A 17877-nucleotide genomic window follows, 5' to 3' on the forward strand; every position below is an offset into this window, starting at 1 on the left:
GAGGGGATTGTAACCATGACAATGAAACCATATACAATAAGATGAATGTAAATCTAATGTTCTCCCATGTAAACTACCACATAATTTACAATAAAACATTAAAAAAAAAAAAAACAGTGGTGCCTGGAATCTCTGCTCAGGACAGTATAGATTAGACTGAGGCAGCAGAAGGCCAGCTGGACTCTGAGGTCTTCACTCCCTTTCCAGATGGCCAGGCCTGAGCACAGGGCAGAAGAAGGAGAGCACTAGAAGACATATCCCATGACAAACATTACAGAGTACTTACCATGTGTCAGGCACTGTTCTAAGTTCTTTGTAAGTATGAACTCATTTAATCTTCATGCCAAGCCAGTGCCATTATTCTCCTTGCTGCAGCAAAGCCCTGGTGGAGCAGTGGGTCATACATTGGGCTGCTAATAAAGTCAGCAGTTCAAACCCAGCAGTTATCCATGGGAGAAAGATGAGGTGGTTTGCTCCCGTAAAGATTTATAATCTCAGAAACCCTTTGGAGGTAGTTCTACTCTGTCCTAGATGGTTTCTGTGTGTCAGGGTTAACTTGATAGCAGTAGGTGTGGTAGCAAAGTGAAAAATGAGCTTAAGCAATTTTGCTGGGTCACGTTCTGAACTTGTAGGCATAGCCACACTACACACCAGGCCTACGTCTTGGCCTCACAAAGGGAATGGGAACCAATTCAGCACCTCAGGTGATGTCTGTGGCCCTTAAGAAACTGGTTCCAGACCCCATGTGTGTGGAGGACTGAGCTCTCCCCATCCAGGGTGACAGTCACTGTGGATTCATCCAGGGTGCTCTTTCTGCAGCATTACTCTCCTTCCTCTTTTGGGTGATTTCTCGGAGACAATGAGAAATGGAGAAATTCTAGCAGGCGACGTGATATGAGAAGAGTCGGGCCTGGGTTGAAATTCCAGCTGCAGCTACGCACACCCCTTGCTGGCTGTGAGTTTGTTCGAGTGTGACTCATCTCAGAATTCCCTCATCTATAAAATCGGGATTGTTCCTACTTTAAGGTGTTGTTAATGCAGGCCAGAAAAATGTGCACATGAAACATAGAGAACAGTACTTGACACCCCAATTCATAACAATCATTATTTGGTCACTATTAGTAGCACTGAGCACCTGTTCTGGGGTTATATCACCTAGGGAAGACCTTCAGTGAGCCTCCCATTTCCTCACTGCTAAGGTGGGGATAGAGTCCCTGGGTATTGTGAGCAATTAAGTGCTGGGCTACTAACCAAAAGGTTGACAGTTACACCTTTGAATAAAGAACTGGTGATCTACTTCTGAAAGGTCACAACCTCAAAAACCGATGAAGTGCAGTTCTATTTTGAAACACTTGGTATCATCGGGAGTCAAAGTCAACTCAGTGGCAACTGCTTTGTTTTTCATTCTGTTTTGTTGTTTTGTTTTAAGTGGTGATGAGCATATCTAAACTGCTTTATATGATCACTATAAGAGTTGTTTAAGATCATGGGCTATTGTTTTTATGGTTGTTAAGTGCCGTGGAATTGGTTCTGACCCATAGCGACCCTGTATAGAGTTTCCAAGGAGTGGCTGGTGAGCTTGAACTGCCAACCTTGTGGTTCAAACCGAACTTGCTGTCCAGAGCACTGACCTGCATATATATATATATTATTGTGTTGTTAAGTGCCACCAAATCAGTTACAACTCATAGCAACCCTGCATAGTGTTTCCAAGGAGTGGCTGGTGAGTTTAAACTGCTGACCTTGAGGTTCAAACTAACCTTGCAGTCCAGCGCATTAACCCACAATGCCATACCAGGACTTGGCAGACAGCACGCCTTCCAAGTTCAGTAGCCATTACTATTATTTTTATAATCATGGTTACTTTTCCCAGGAAATGAAAACTGGCTGAAACTCCCAGCAGACCACTGGGATTCTGTCCCAGTGAATTTGTGGGAGACAAACATCCAGATCATTTCTCTTACATAAAGCTAAGAGCTACTCATGAGGCACTTACAGCTTCTGAAGCTTTGGAAAGAACCACCTTAGATAAGAACCTCACACAGTAAAGCAAGTCTGAGATTAACATTCTAAATGGAAACCAGAACACCCAAGAATTTACTCTAAAGTTACATTTTCAGAACTTTCTCTCTTTCTTGAAAAGTTATTGCTACCAATCAAACTCCAACAGGACTCAAGTTACTGTTCCAGCTTTCAGGTATGATGGAAAGGACAGGACATGAGGTTTTGTCTTAGATTCTTGGGAAGCTCTGGTTGCATAGTGGTTATGAGTTGGGCTGCTAACCTCAACATCAGCAGTCCCAAACTACCAGCCATTCTGCAGGAGAAAGATGAGGCTTTCTGCTCCTGTACAGATTTACAGCCTCAGAAATCCTATACAGGGTCACTATGAGTCGGAACTGACTCCTTGGCACATCACCAACACCACTACAACAGAAATGCCATAAGTGGTGGCTTTAATGAACAGAAATTTATTGTCTCACAATTCAGGAAGCTAGATGTTCAAATTCAGGGGACCCTCTCTAGGTAAAGCCTCTTTCTCTGGTGGCTCTGAGGGAAGGTCCTTGTCTCAGCTTTTCCAGCTGGCCATCCTTGGAATGTCTGGGCTTGTAGACTGGGCAGCCTCTCAGTCTGCAGATCTGGCAGGTCTTCCTCCATGTCTGTTTCTTCTGTGCCTGATCTGCACCTTTTATATCTCCAAAGTGATTGGTTTAAAACACACCTCATTAACATACAAAGAAAACCCACAAGATCAGGGGCTAGGATTGACAGCACACATTTTTGGAGGACACAGTTAAATCCATAACATGTTTTAAAACCAAAAGACCTGGATTCAAAGACAGATCTGTGGCTGCTGTGTGACTATGGCAAGTCACATACTGTCTCTGAGCCGCAGCTTCATCATCTGCAAAACTTCACAGGATTCAAAGGAGTAACAAATGAGAAGGTGTCCGGGGAAGCAATCTGTTAAGTGTAAAGCATTCTGCAAATGTGAAGACTTATTTACTACTGATAAAAAAATCATATCAAGTATAATGTTCAATCACAGAAATGAGAGCAGCTCAGAAACAGGTATCTCTGCGTGCTTCCCCTTCAAACGTCTGGACTTCTGTTCCCATTACACAACCTTTATGGAACTGTGTCCACTATTATCAGACACTTATCTTTTCAGAAGGAGACAATGTTTAAAAACAAACAAAAGCAGTTTCGCGATGAGAAGTACATTTGCAAGATGGCTATGGAGTTACATGTACTGTTAGTGGTCTGGAACCCAGGGCTTTTCTCTGGATGAGAGTAATTGGTTCTCTCGAGAATGGAGCTACAAACCAGCCTAACGCTTCAGAAAGTAACTCTATATCCCCCAAACAGAGACTCAAATGGACGTATGAGTCTACGCCAGAAGAGAAGTCTTCTCCCAAAAATATTGCCTCTGATTCTCTGGTTTTGCACCGTTAGCCCCAGAATAGAAATCTGTATTTTGTTTTCTATAGAATTTTTAGAAGCAAAATGCCTTTTTGAAAATCTGCTTTTTCTACCTACCAGTTTACCAACCATATGGAGATATATCCAGCTTGAAATGGGGTTTAAATGAGACAGCAGTAGGTGAGACTCAAGTTGTTGTTGCAGCGTTTTAAACATAGCACACGACGTGTTACACAAACACCATTCATAAACCTGACTCACAGGTTTCTGACGAGAACTTGGTACATGTATAAATAGCCTGCATGTGTCAAACAGTGGAGAAGAGGGAAGTTTGGAGAATAAGGTCAAAATCACTGTGCTCAATTTAAACATAATAAAAAGCTCAGCCTTGTCATTATTTACAACCCCCTAGCACAACTCCCACCCAAAAAGAAAAAGAACGTCAAATGGAAAATTCTAAATCAGCTAATGTACTCCTCTTAAAACGGAGCCATACAAATGATGCAGTATCATAAAATGAAAGTATAATTATGTTGTCTTATTTCCTGGCTCTCAGATGCCCACAATACTCTGGGGGAATTTCTACACTCAGAGCTGTTTGGGAATCTTTAAATGAAGGTAGTTTTGACTGGTGTTGACCAGTTAATTTGCATGAAATGAATGTGTGATCATCTTGGGTGGCCACAGAACACACATTTGTGATACAGAACTTAACACCATGAGCACGTTGCTAATGCTTTTAAAAATCGTTTTTCCTATCAGCACCCTCCCCCCTCCACATTTGACTCCTGTACTTTGGACAAGACTTATTACCAACATACTGTCTCCAGCCTACTTCATGACATCACTAAGCTTGGCTCTCACAAAGTAGAGCATGAAATAAACACCCCATGCAGGCTCGGAGCTAGGTGTTGCTGAAGGCAAATTCTGCACACCTCCCAGCCACTTCCCACTTGAGATAATGAGTTTGACCTTGGCTTGGAAGTAACATGACAAAAGTCTTGAGTAGCCTACAACAACACTGAGGCATTGGATGGGGGTCCACAGACTTGGCCCCTGACTCTGGGTCGTTCTGTTCCTGAACAGGCATCCTCCAGCCTATGGGCCTCCACTCCCACAGTTGGGAATACAGGGTGAACTTGCAGGACGTTGTGCAAGGACGTGGATTCAATAAGCAGCAATTCCCACTCAGGAGAGGTTGAGTGCTTCACCACTCCCACTCCCATGTTCAGAAGGGATGTACAACCCACATGTGGGGTTTGGAACGGCAAAGACTAAGGGACATGGGGCAACAACAGACGCACAGTTAACTCAGCCCACCGGCCACACCATCTCAGTTCCTGATTCAGTCCAATGATCTGCTGGGTCTACTTCTCCTTCATCCCCATTCTGGGGCCCTCCTCCAACCACCAGCAGAAGTGCATGTCTCAGCCTGGGCTTCTCCCGTCCAAGTCTCTGTTGACATGTGTGGCTTTTGAGTTAAGAGCTCACTAAAGTGTAGATCATGCTAGATGCAAAAAGAAAAGAAAAAGATGGCATTAGTAGGTGTCCTTGGAGGATTCAGACTTGCCCTCAAATGAGGAACCTTCGGGAAGCCGGACACTTTGGCTTCTTTTTCACTACCATTGACCTGTAATGGTAAAGGTTCGGTGTCAACTCAACTAGACAAGGATTTCCAGAGGGTTAGTTGTTGAGAGGAGTCACGGTGTGGCCAGACTGCAAAGCCATTTGAACTGCAAGGTCAGCAGTTCAAGCTCACCAGTCGCTCCTTGGAAACCCTATATAGGGTCGTTATGGGTTGGAACTGACTCAATGGCGCTTAACAACAACAACAACAGCAGTTATATATATATATATTTATATATTTCACAAGTTTGGGTCCTCCAAAAAACCCAGCCTAAGAAAAGATCCTCACTACCATTGTGAGAGCCTCTAGTTCATCCCCCATCCTACTGCTCCAACTACTTCCCACAACGTTAGACTAAACGTTTCCTAGACGAGCACATTGTGTCCCTTGGATAAAAGATGTGATTGCCTTAAGTGTCTCTTGTTATTCTCATCAGTATGATTATCATGGTTGTTATTCCTCTTTCCTGCCATTTCAGGGCAGGTCTCTGGGGGGGTAGGAGGTTGGCACCAGATTCTTTATCTCATCAGCTGCCTCATGCTTACAAGATAACTGTGTCCAGGCGCTCCCCAGTTATGTGAGTGCTGGAGAAAAGATGATGACCACTATTGTGAGGGTTTATGTATGAGCACAGGCCCTCTGGGTTTGTGAACTGCATGGGTTCATAATTGGATAACCCCTTGGTCCTCCCACTTTTAATAAAATTCAGGCACTAAACATGCATTAAGATCATGGGTTCTAACACAGGGGCAGGGGACATGCATCCCAAAGCTCTTAAGAAAGGTCTGCAGGGCTATCCTGCAAGGTGAACAATGATCCACACTGAAATTTCTTACTCTCTTTGGCAGGAAGAAAGACAGTCACCTCTTAATGTCATAGAGAGAGAAAATGACCATCTAAAAACCTCAAACCATAGGAAAGTCACTAATGTGTTTTACTTTTAACCCTGTCCAGCCGAAAAGCCCTAACAAACTTTTTCTGAGTAGCTGCAGTTCCATCTGGGAGAGTTTGGTACACCTTGCTCCCACCATACCACTGGGTCTCTCTATCCATGGTGAAATCGAGAGCCAGCAACAAGTGGTGGCTTAAGGTCACACAACTAAGGAAGCCAAGGCAGGAAGCCACATCTTATCCCCAGATCTGGTGCTCTTTCCATTGTAACACTGAGTCTCATTGCCAATGTCTTTATTTACTCATTTTTGTATGTCCCTTCTTTCAAGTTATTTATTGAGCACCCACTGTAGGCCAGGTACTGTTTTAGTTATTGAGAAATAATGGTGAGTGTGCAGCCACAGGTGAATAAAACAAATGAGGTCTTTGTCATCAGGGACAAGTAAATACATAAATAAGGTAAATATGTTGTTTTTGTCAGTTACTGTCAAGTTAGCTCTGATTCATAGTGACCTCATTCAGCAAAACACTGTCTAGTCCTGTGCAGTCCCATGATTGGTTGTGAATGAGACCTGCATTGGCTACGGTTCTGTGGAAACTGAACTAGGTCAGGATTTCCAGAGGGTTAGCACTTGAGATGTGCTTATTCCCATGGTGATGCAACCTAATTCAGGCATGGTTGACTCTGTGATGAGTGGCTATGAGCAGCCAATCGATTGAAGGGATGCTTCTCTGGGGGTGTGGTCTGTTCCTCATATAATGGGCATATGGGAAAGACTCACTCTGTCATCCACTGGGGAACTGGGACTCTACAATTGTAAGCCATTTCCTTGATAATAAACTTTTCATATATACATATTTGTTGTTGTTAAGGGCCGTTGAGTCAATTCTGACCCATACAACCCTATATAGGGTTTCCAAGGAGCAGCTGGTGAGCTTGAACCACCAACCTCTTGCAGTTCAAACAACTTTGCAGTCTGATGCATTCGCCCACAGTGCCACACCAGGACGGACTCTCTCTCTCTCTCTCCAAGCCAAATATATATATATTTCACAGTTTTGGGTCCTCTAGAAAGCCCAGCCTAAGAAAAGACCCATGTGAATCCACAGTTTTCACTCGTTGATTTTTAGAAATAGATTACTTGGTCTTTCTTCCTAGTCTGTCTTAATCTAGAAGCTCCACTGAAACTTGTTTATCATCAAAGCAACACACAAGCCTCCACTAACAGACAGATTCTATCACCAAACTACTCTTGCCTTCTTACTGTAAGTATGTTGTTAAGTGTTGTCAAACGAAACACAGCCTGGTCCTGCCATTCTTGCAATTGTTAGATTTGAGCCCATTGTTGCTGCCACTGTGTCAGTCTATCTCATTGGGGTCTTCCTCTTTTTCCCTGACCTTCCTCTTTACCAATCATGATGTCCTTTTCCAGGGATGGTCCTTCCTGATAACATGTCCAAAGAATGAGAGACAAAGTCTGGCCATCCTGGCTTCTAAGGAGCATTCTGGCTGTACTTCTCCTGACACAGATTTTTTTGTTCTTCCGGCAGTCCATGGTACTATCAACATTCTTCTCCAACACCATAACTCAAATGCTTTGATTCTTCTACTATCTTCCCTATTCATTGTCCAACTTTCACATGCATACAAGGCAGATGAAAACATCATGACTTGGGTTAGTTGTGTACATCTTATTCCTCAAACTAACATCATTGCTCTTTAGCATTTTAATGAGGTCTTTTGCAATAAATTTGCCCAATCCAATACATCATTTGATTTCTTGATTATTGTTTCCATGTAAGTTGTGGATCCCAGCAAAATGAAGTCTTTGACAATTTCAATCTTTTCTCAGTTTATCATGAAGATATTATTGGTCCAGTTGTGAGGACTTTTGCTTTCCTTACATTGAGGTGCAATAACTACTGAAGACTGCAGTCTTTGATCTTCATCAGTAAGTATTTGAAGTCTTCTTGACTTTCAGCAAGCAACATTGTATCATCTGCATATCTCAAGTTGTTAATGAGTCCTCCTACAATCCTGATGCCACATCCTTCTTCACATAATCCAGCATCTCAGATTATGTGCTCAGCATACAGCCTGACAGAGTACGGTTGTGGTAAATATTATGAAGGCAATAAACATGAGGAAGGGCAGGTGTGATCCAGAACCTGGGAAGGAAGGTGGTAGGACTTTAGGTAGCAAATATGGGCTTACTTTACACTCCAGGTTAGAAAAGATCTTTGTACAGGCAGACAGTGTTCCACAGTACTAACTCTTGGTGCTATCTAGCCCACATAGCCTGCAAATATCTCCTGGTCCACAAGAAAAACTCAGAAGGGTAGTGGTTGGTGCCAATGTGGTTAGCACCACATAGTGGAAAGCACACAGGCTCTGAAGACAGATAAATTGCAACTTACTCCTTAGAATCTTAATCTCTCTCAGTTTCCTAGGAATCTACCATTAACCTCATACTATAAAGCACCAGCACACCCTATCTGGGATTCTCAGCTGCTATATTGTGTGCACCTCCAGCATCATGCTTGACTCCGGTGTAGCACCCAGTACATACCAATCTGACAAGAGTGGTCTGAGTTGACGGTACTGTGCTCTGAGGGGTGGGAAGATCCTAAGGTGGAAAATGGTTGTTTTTTGTTTTGTTTTGTTTTGTTTTTTAGTAATAATGAAGAGTGCCAAGAGGTCAAGTTCTACAAAGAATGCAGATGTCCTCCGGCTACCACCTAGAGATCCAGAGAAGCAGAGGAACCATCCTTTCCCATTTTATTTTGGAAACAAAACAATGAATGTATTTAACATACTGGCAGTGCCAAACTGATCTAATGGACAGAAGTTGTTGTTGTTATTGTTAAGTGCCTGGACAAAAGACAGACGTCAAACAAAATGTCTGGAATATAATCAGTTATAGAATCATGACAGCCACCCACCAATACCACCCCACACAGCCCCCTTCTGATCCACAGCCAAGTCGACAGAGTCACTTTGCTTTCTGTCTGTGAATTCATATGCTGTCTTCTACCAAATGTCTTGGGTTCCAACAGCAACTGTATTAAAAGAGAAATGAGGAGCAGGTTCCTACCCTAGCCTTCCTCAGGACTAAAGTGGATAGATGCCTCTAGACTAGTGGAATAGGAACCAGGGAAAGTTCTGTCCTTGTCCTACTGGCTTTTGGAACAGATCTCTCTCTGCAGCAAGGGTTCTGAAGGCCCACAAAGAAGATGAGGTGCAGAAACCTATTCTCCACAGTAACCCAAGCTATCAATTCCCTAACTCCCAATGACTCCTCCTATCTCTACAGAATCCTCAGGAGTCCCTGTGTGGTGCAAATGGTTAATATGTTCAACTGTCAACTGAAAGGATGAAGGGTCCAGGCCACCTAGAAATGCTAAAGAAGAAAGGCCTAACAAACTACTTCCAAAAATTCAGCCATTGAAATCCCTCTGCCACATTGAAGTCCAACTCTGACTGGATTGCTATTAGTCAGGATCAACTTTATGGCAACTGGAAGGTTTTCAAAGACAGACTAGTCTGAGCAAGCTTTATGGAGTTAAAAAATTCAAATTTGGAGTCACAAAGAATTGGAAACACTGATGATGGATGGGGGAGGGGAGTAGTGGGAGACACTGAGGATGGATGGGGGAAGGGAGTAGAAGGAAACACTGAGGACGGATGGGGAGGGGAGGAGAGGGTGACACTCAGGATGGATCCGGACTAAGGGACCAGGTGTGGAGAGGGAACTAGAATGAAACATACCCATCCAGGCTAACAGGTCTTAAGTTGAGATGTGCACCACCATCTTCTAAGGAGCTTATTTAAAATGTAGACTCCTAGCCCCAGATATTTCAAATCAGTGGTTCTAATTCTACGAGTCTGCGTTTTAAAGTGCACCTTCCTCACTTTGTTCCCATACAATAGTCCAAAGACCATAATAAAGACTGTTCTAGAGTTTGTCTAAAACAGCTTACAATTAAGAATCTTGGAATCACACTTGAGATGAACCTACAGCTTGACATGATACTTTAGTCCCTGTGACTTTGGGGAAGTTTCTGTTTCCTTATTTTTAAAAACGTGGGCAATGATAGCATTTATGTCATAAAAAGAGCAATACAAATAAATCTTTTCATAGTTTTTAGCTTGGCTCATTTTTAAATGCTGGACAAACACACCACTTCCCAATCTACCACAGCCCAATTTTAGGATTGTCCTGGAGTCTAATAGCCCCACCCTCCCTGCCTCACCTAGCTACTGTCAACCCTGACAGTTTGGAGACAGCATTGGGCTATCTAGAGCCGTCCCACAAGTAGTGATGAGATAACAAGATGACAGGCAAGAGAACCCTGGGCCCAAAGAGAATCCAGAAGTAGTGGGAGACAAATCAGCTTCTGGAGTATCAAACCATAATACAAGGCAGTTTGTTTATAACTGTGTGGTAAGCAGGGATGTTCTGAGTAAAGAGGTGAGAAGAGAGGAGGTTTCTGAAACAGAATTGCAAAATCAGCATGTTTTACCTAATTAGAATGTTGTTATATAATACTGGGGAAATTGTTAGTGTAAGCATTTAATGACCCAGCATGTTGTTATATGAAGTGTAACTGCCATTGAGGGTTTCTTCTGTGGTACCCAAGGATGCTCACATACAGTTTAGTGAGGCAAAGGTAATCTGGTGGCTGAGCTGTGAGGTTCTGTGAGGCAGAAAGTCCTATTGGGAAGGAATAGCCAACAGTACTGTACCAATTATTTCCTAGGAGAACCTGGTGGGATGTGTTTGGCTGCATGGCCTAAAATGTGCCTTCCAGCAGGTAGGTCCTGCTGCAGGACCTTCGATCCCTATCCCTCTTACTTGCTCAGACAGAAGCCCTTATCTGAACTAGGGTTTGACGACTTGGGTTATATCCAACAGACTATGACTCCCAGTCTCATAGACCTCTTCCCAAAGGCTACCAGATCCACCTGAAAAATCCACTTGCATTTGCTGCATCAAACTCACCTGGAGGGGCAGAACTCACCAGTAAAGGTAGTAGAAGAAGGAGAGGAGATAGAAGGCCAGCTTGCACCAGGCCTCCTTCTGACAATAACTCAAGGTATCTGCATTCATGACCACCGGTGGGTCATAGGCCAGCTCTGAACTATCTGCCGGACAATGGAAATACCTGCAGGAAAAGAGAACATGCACCACTGCCAATGAAGCTTAGAAAGGGGCATCTGAAGGAGCTGGGGGCCAAACTCTACTGATGCAAGACTTTGTTCTAAGGGACCTCCAACTAAGCACCTTAGGTCATCTGCTGGGATCTCGATTTAGGTGCTACCAAAGAACAGCTTGGAGGTTACTACTCTATAAACAGGTAGTATGTAACTCACCAAATACTCAAACCACTGGCTCATGGTGACTTGGTGTTGTTAAATGTCATTCAGTTGGTTCCAACTCATAATGACCCTGTATATATACATATTCAAAGCTGCTCTGATGTAAGGAAAAACATGTAGACTTGTTTTACCTGAGAGGTACCAGGAAGAGCCTCTGTCCCCCTCATCCCTCTGAGAGAGATGGAGTTTAGCAGTGTATAGACATGAGTGTAAGCAAAGATGCAAGTGTAAGACATTATAGAGCTGTCCTTGTCACCTAGATGCCACTGGAGCTTCAAGCTTAAATTTCTTTGGATGAAGAATTATCCTCTATCTAGACCCTCTGTTAAAACTGAGTACTCAGGAATGACTATGTATTTCCTACTTGAATGTCAAGTAGTTACCCAGATACTGATACTTTTTTTTCTTAATATAAGGGCCTAGAATAGCAACAAAACAAAAAAATTTTTTTTTTCCTTCTGTAGGGACAGAGAAGCCCCAGCGAGAAACTGGGTAATGACAAAACAGTGTGTGGAAGACAGGAAGGAGGAGAGGCTAAAGCTTTGTCTACTGCCGAATATGGCATAGGCTCAGCATGAGCTGACCACAGCCACTTGGGGTTGAACACACACAGGGTTAGACCAGAGCCAGAGCCTTAACCTGTGAGCCCTGACAGATGTCTAATTCCTATGTAGGTGCACTGAGGATCCTCCTCCCTGTCCTAGGCCCTCTGCCACAGTCTCCTCTGGAGCCGAAGAACAAACTGGAGCAGAATTCAGAGTGACTGCTTTTAAGACATCCCAGTAAAAGGATCAGATGCCAGGAGTAGAAATTACAGGGGCCACTCAGACTCTCTGACAGACCGTGGTTCTCAAATGTAAGCAAGGAGCAGGAGAGCTGGCTCCAACCAGGAGACTATAGAACATCCCTCTAACATAGCAACTCACAGAGTTGATACTTCCCTTCCCTCTCTCTTCCCGTTCATAGGACTACACTGACATTATGTCATCGACATTATGAGAGACAGTCACAAGCCAGCTTCAATGATATCTGCCAGTTCCTAGCCCTTGGGGCCACTCACATTTTCCTGGGAGCAGATTTCAAAATCGATTTGTTTTCACAGAGGCCTTGTTCCCAGGGGACCTCATTAAGTGGAGGGCAACCAAGCAGCTCAGTGGAGACAGCCAGAACTCAGCCACTAACCAGTCATGGGACCTTCCTTGGGTCAGTCATGATCTCTGAGGCTCAGGTTTCCCATCTGTCAAATAGGCACGTAAAACCTAACTTTAAGGGCCATTGTGAGGACTAGAATGAGCCAATGTACGTAAGGGACCCGGCAAAGCACAAGTACTGAATAAAAGGCAGCTAACAAAAAGCTAAGAATCTCTGGTAGCGTAGTGGTTACAAATCAGGCTGCTAACCTTAAGGCCCGCAGTTCGAAACCACCAGCTGTTCTGCAGGAGACAGATGAGGCTTTCTGCTCCTCACGTAAAGATTTATTATAGCCACCATGGCACATATCAACAACAATAGGAAGCTAGAGCCAGAGGGCTTTGTCTGCAAGAGAAATGTTACTGGGCTGGACCTGTTGGGGTAGGGGCCGCAAAGGAAGGAACACAGGTGTTGAAAAACTCATTTTAAAGGAGTCCTCCCTTCCTCATTTTTGTTTTCTCTTTCATTTTCTGAGTTCTTACTAATTGTAATGATCTAAGCTAAATCCTACCATGGATTTTTTAAAAAGTAAGACACAGTCCCTACTAGCAAGGTCCCTACTATCTACCCCCTCTGTGTAAGTAAGGCTTTTTTTTAACTGGCTGGCCTTGACTCCCTTTTGGGCTCATTGTATGTGATGGCCCCAAGAAGCAGTATCTAGAGCAAAGCTCTGTAAATTCACCATACATTTAACAGCTTGGATTGGGAACCCTCTACTTAAAGAGCGTTGAGATGAGCTAAGTTCCTTTCATAAAGTCCCCTGGGCCATGTGCGCTGGGGTAAAGGCAAGGACATCTTACTGAAGTAGATGCTGGGAATAAAACCTGCTGCTGCTGCTGCTGCTGCTGCTTAGCAGCTGTGAAGCTCTAAGCAATTTACTTCACTGTTGTTAAGTCTCTATGTCCCCAGGTGTAAAACAAGGGAAAAGAAGCCTATCTCAACCTATCTGAATGAGGTAAAGTATAGAAAGTCTCTGAGTGGGCACTCAGTACATTTCAACACCCTGATTCTTCCTTTGGCTTCTCTCTAAATTGAGATTTTTAACAGATTGTTGTTTTAAGTACCATGGAGTCGGTTCTGACTTATACAGTGACCCTACACAGGGTTTCCAAGGCTGAAAGCCTCATCTTTCTCCTGCAGAACAGCTGGAATTTTCCAACTGCCGACCTTGAGGTTAGCAGCCCGATTCGTAACTTACTTAAAGTGGGATTTTGCGGTGCAACTAAAATCATTTTCCTGCCTCTCTATTCCTGTGACTTCTCCTAGCTTTCTGCTCTTGGTAATGACTCCACTACCCTCCCAGATGTCCAGGGTCTCCCTCTCCCTCACTTCCTGCACTCAAGTATTGGCCAAGGCCTTCTTAGTTTACCTCAACAGATTCTCTCATTCTCTCCACTCCAACTTCTACTACTATGGTTCAAGTCTTCATCCTCTCTCACCTGGATCATCGTCACTACCTCCTCATTGAACTTAGCCCTCAACATTTCACCCCAGTCCATCCTCCACATTGTCATCAGGACCATCATCCTAAGAGTCAAATGAGGAAATTAAGCTTTGGATAACTGTCCATTCCCTACAGAATAAACTTCAGCTTCTCCATCACATTGTTTCAGACCCTCCATACCTGTTTCCCAGATAGTCTGTCAATCCCATCTCTTCTTATTTCCCTCTAAAACTCCTCCATCCAACTCCACTGAACAGGAGTTATTCATTCCCTAAACACACTACGCGTTTTCAAACCTCTGGGATTTTGCATGTGCTAGTCCCTAAAGCTGGAATGCACTTTCCCACATTTTCCAGCACCACTCCCTCCAATCTAACTGCTTCTTTCTCTGCATTCCTAGGCATATTCCTTACAAATCTGTCGAGACTATATTTTATTCTGCCATTAGGCTATTACAGGCTTCAGGGTAAGAACTATATCGTTTATCAGCTTGGAACCTCCAAAATTCCTAGCATGCAGTATCCTACATGTTTGCTAAATGAAAAAAGAATGGATATTCAAGATGTAACTAAATGCAGGCAATACATATATAGTAGCAATGAAACATTTTGGGGGACCAAGCTCTGGGAGCACAGGCAAAATGTGGACCATTGATCTGTGCAAATGCATTCTTTACAACTTTGGTAATTCCCCACCCCTGCTTCCTTGTCCATATGGTGACTATATTTTGAAAAGCCCAAATCACACGATCTGACACATAGTCTTAGCAAGGAATAGAATATTTGAAATAAAAAAATGTCCCAGAAAATCCAGTCCATCTGGTAGCTGCTTTTAATGCAGACCTACAAGGCTGGGGCTTTGGTTAGTGGGAGCCTGTGAGAGGGAACGTTCCCTGTTGGGCTTCTTGCTGCTTGAGAACAGCTCAGGAAGAGAACTTTGGAGATAGAGTCCTCAAAAGGGTAAGAAAGAAAGAAAGGAAGGCACCAGGCGGCTACTGTATTTGGGGGACATCATCTCCAGAGGGCAGAAAGGGAAGAACAGACCAGGCACTAGTAAACTTACCTCCAGAAGTGATAGAACAGTAGAGGCACATTCAGCCCCAGGGTGAGCCACTCCTGCGCACATAGGAACATGATACAGAAGAGGCTGTGGATGGAGTATTCTGGTAGCACCAACTGAAGAGGGAACAGAGACACACACCTGGGTTAGACAAAGCAAAAGCCACTCCTGCTTCTACGGCAGCACCTGACTTTGGCCTGGATGCTGCCCTTCCTGCAGCAGCACAGAGTAGCTGCCCCAGGACTGTGGTCCACTGCTGTCAGTTTTCCTCATTATGCTCTACCCATGACCAGTTGCTGTCAAGTCAATCCCAACTCATGACAACCCCATGTATGTCACAACTGTGCTCCATACGGTTTCCAATGGCTGGGTCTTTATAAAGAGATCTTCAGAGGCAACTCTGGTTGTACTTGGATCTCCAACCTTTCAGTTAGCAGTCAATCATGTAAACTGTATGTTACCTAAGGATTCCCTTATGAGCCCAATTTATACCCAAGCCCAAGTGGATACAGACCCTCTGTATGCTACTTACCAGAGTGCTGCACTTGCTTCTGGGGCCCACCCAGGGGTGACCCAGCTTCTGTGATGCCTGACCAGAGGCAGTACTCGTTAGCAGAAACACTGGTAGGGTTTCCATAAAACCCAAACCAAATCCACTGTTGTTGAGTTAATCCAAACTCCTAGCAGCTCTCTATCAAACTCCAAGATTGTACATTGTTACGGGAGTAGAGAGCCTCATCTTCCTCCCATGGAGCCACTGGCAGGTTTGAACACCAATCAATGGTTAGCAGTCCAGTGCTTATCCTACAGCACCACTAAGGTCACTCACAAACCTAAGGTGAATATGCGCACTTATCTTAAATGCAGCAAGGTTGGAAAGAAATTGAAAAACAACACTTTGGATCAAGAGAAACCCAAGAGAAAGACCATGTAGTGATGATAAAAGAGGTAAAGCATAGTCTCAGCCCAGACCAAGAAGGGCCAGATGGTAGAGGGTAGCCAGCAGGAAGACTAAGTGCCCCAGTCCCCAATCCCCACCCACCCACACAGGTATAAACAAGTAAAAAAAACTTAACGTAACATAAGTGTTCACCAGGAACCTCAGCCACCCTTCAGGTCTAGAAGGGAATTCACCCTCATGGCCTAATTTTTAATCAAGTGGTAGATAGGTATATTGGGGTGGGGGAACAACAACACTAATAAGGTATGCACACCTTGGAATGATCAGTCACTAAAGATCAAAAGGGCCACATTTACCCAAGAACAAAGTTGCAAAGGTTGAGGAGGAGAATAGAATGTAAATAAGAACCACAGGGAGCAAGTGGGATAACTGTTGTTTACTTGGAGGGGATTGCCATCATTGAAATGAAACAAGGTGCATGATTTGTTGAAGGTAAAACTGATGATCTGCTCTGTAAACCTTCACTCAATCCACAATAAAAAGTTTCAGCAACACAATAATTGCTGACCACATCCTCCTAGGAAACTTACACAGAAACAGAAATTAATGTTGCGAACTATAGGGTGACTGACTGTAAAGGAGAAATTCAGTTCCTAGGTCATTTAGTAAGGAAGGGATCAGCTAGACACATAGAGACACAAATGTACCATCAGTTTGTCATATTATGTTGACTTACCTGTTGGTGTGATCCTGGAAATTATGCCACCAGTATTTAGAATACCAGCAGGCTCACCTATGGTGTACAGGTATGAGCAGAACTTCCAGAATAAGACAGACTAGGAAGAAAAACATGGCTGTCTACTTCTGAAAAAAAACTGGCCATTGAAAACCTTATGAATAGTAGTGAAACACTGTCTAAAATAGAGCTGGAAGATGAGGTTGGAAGACACTCAACATATGACTGGGGATGGGCTGTCTCCTCTAAGTAGAATCGAATTTAATGGATGTAGCAAAGTTTTCAGGACCTTTATATTTTGGTGTGGCACACTCAAAATGAGAAGAAACAGCTGCAAATATTTATTAATAATTAGGATGTGGAATGTATGAAATCTAGGAAATTGGAAGTTGTCAAAATTAAATAGAACACATAAAGATCCTAAGCATTAAGTGAGCTGAAATGGGCACGTACTAACCATTCTGAATTCAACAATTATATGATATACTATACTGGGAAGAATAGTGTATACTATATACTATTTGTATATACAACTTGTATATACTATACAAATTGAAGAAGAATGACATTATATCTATTGTTAAAAAGAATATTTCAAGATCTGTCTTGAAGTATAACACTGTCAGTGATAAGATAATACCTACTCACCTACAATGAAGACCAATTAATTTAATTATGATTCAGTTTTACACACCAACCACTAAAGCTAAAATAGAAGAAATTTAAATTGTTTCCTAATTTCTGCAATTTAAAATTGATTAAATATGTAATCAAGGGACATTCATAATTACTGGTGATTAGAATCTGAAAGCTGGAAACAAAGAAGGATCAGCAGTGGAACATATGACCTTGGTGACAGAAATGATGCTGGAGACAACACAATAGAATTTTGCAAGGCCAATGACTTATTCATTGCTAATGCCTTTTATTGACAATATAAAGGTAACTGCGCACCTGATCTTGCTGGATAGAGCACACAAGAATCAAATTATCTACATCAGTGGAAAGAGACAATGGAGAAACTTAAAATAATCAGTCAGAGAGGTGGGACTTGATGGCGGTTAGGGTGGAGGTGCAGTGAAGTTTGTCATCAGCAATAACTCAGAATACCAGGCAAAGCAGACCCAGGGCAGAGCTCCAAAACACGGAACCACAGACATAGGAATATTTTAAAGGTTTGAAGGCTTATAGCTTGTGGAGTTTGGAGCTGAAGTAAAAAATCACA

The 17877-nt window shown here is 43.2% G+C and overlaps 1 protein-coding gene across 1 annotated transcript in view; it reads right to left on the bottom strand.

The window, feature by feature from the left end:
* Positions 1 to 4902: 4902 nt before the first annotated feature.
* CNIH3 (cornichon family AMPA receptor auxiliary protein 3) overlaps positions 4903 to 17877 on the bottom strand; it is a 216511-nt gene continuing 203536 nt past the window's right edge. Inside the window, exons 4-6 of the mRNA XM_006871138.1 lie at positions 15019 to 15131; positions 10964 to 11107; positions 4903 to 4930 (exon numbers count right to left, since the gene is read on the bottom strand). Of these exons, the coding sequence (XP_006871200.1) occupies positions 4903 to 4930; positions 10964 to 11107; positions 15019 to 15131 (285 nt within the window). The remainder of the gene's footprint in view (positions 4931 to 10963; positions 11108 to 15018; positions 15132 to 17877) is intronic.

Source organism: Chrysochloris asiatica, unplaced genomic scaffold (assembly GCF_000296735.1).
Source record: "Chrysochloris asiatica unplaced genomic scaffold, ChrAsi1.0 scaffold00161, whole genome shotgun sequence".
Classification (NCBI taxonomy): domain Eukaryota; kingdom Metazoa; phylum Chordata; class Mammalia; order Afrosoricida; family Chrysochloridae; genus Chrysochloris; species Chrysochloris asiatica.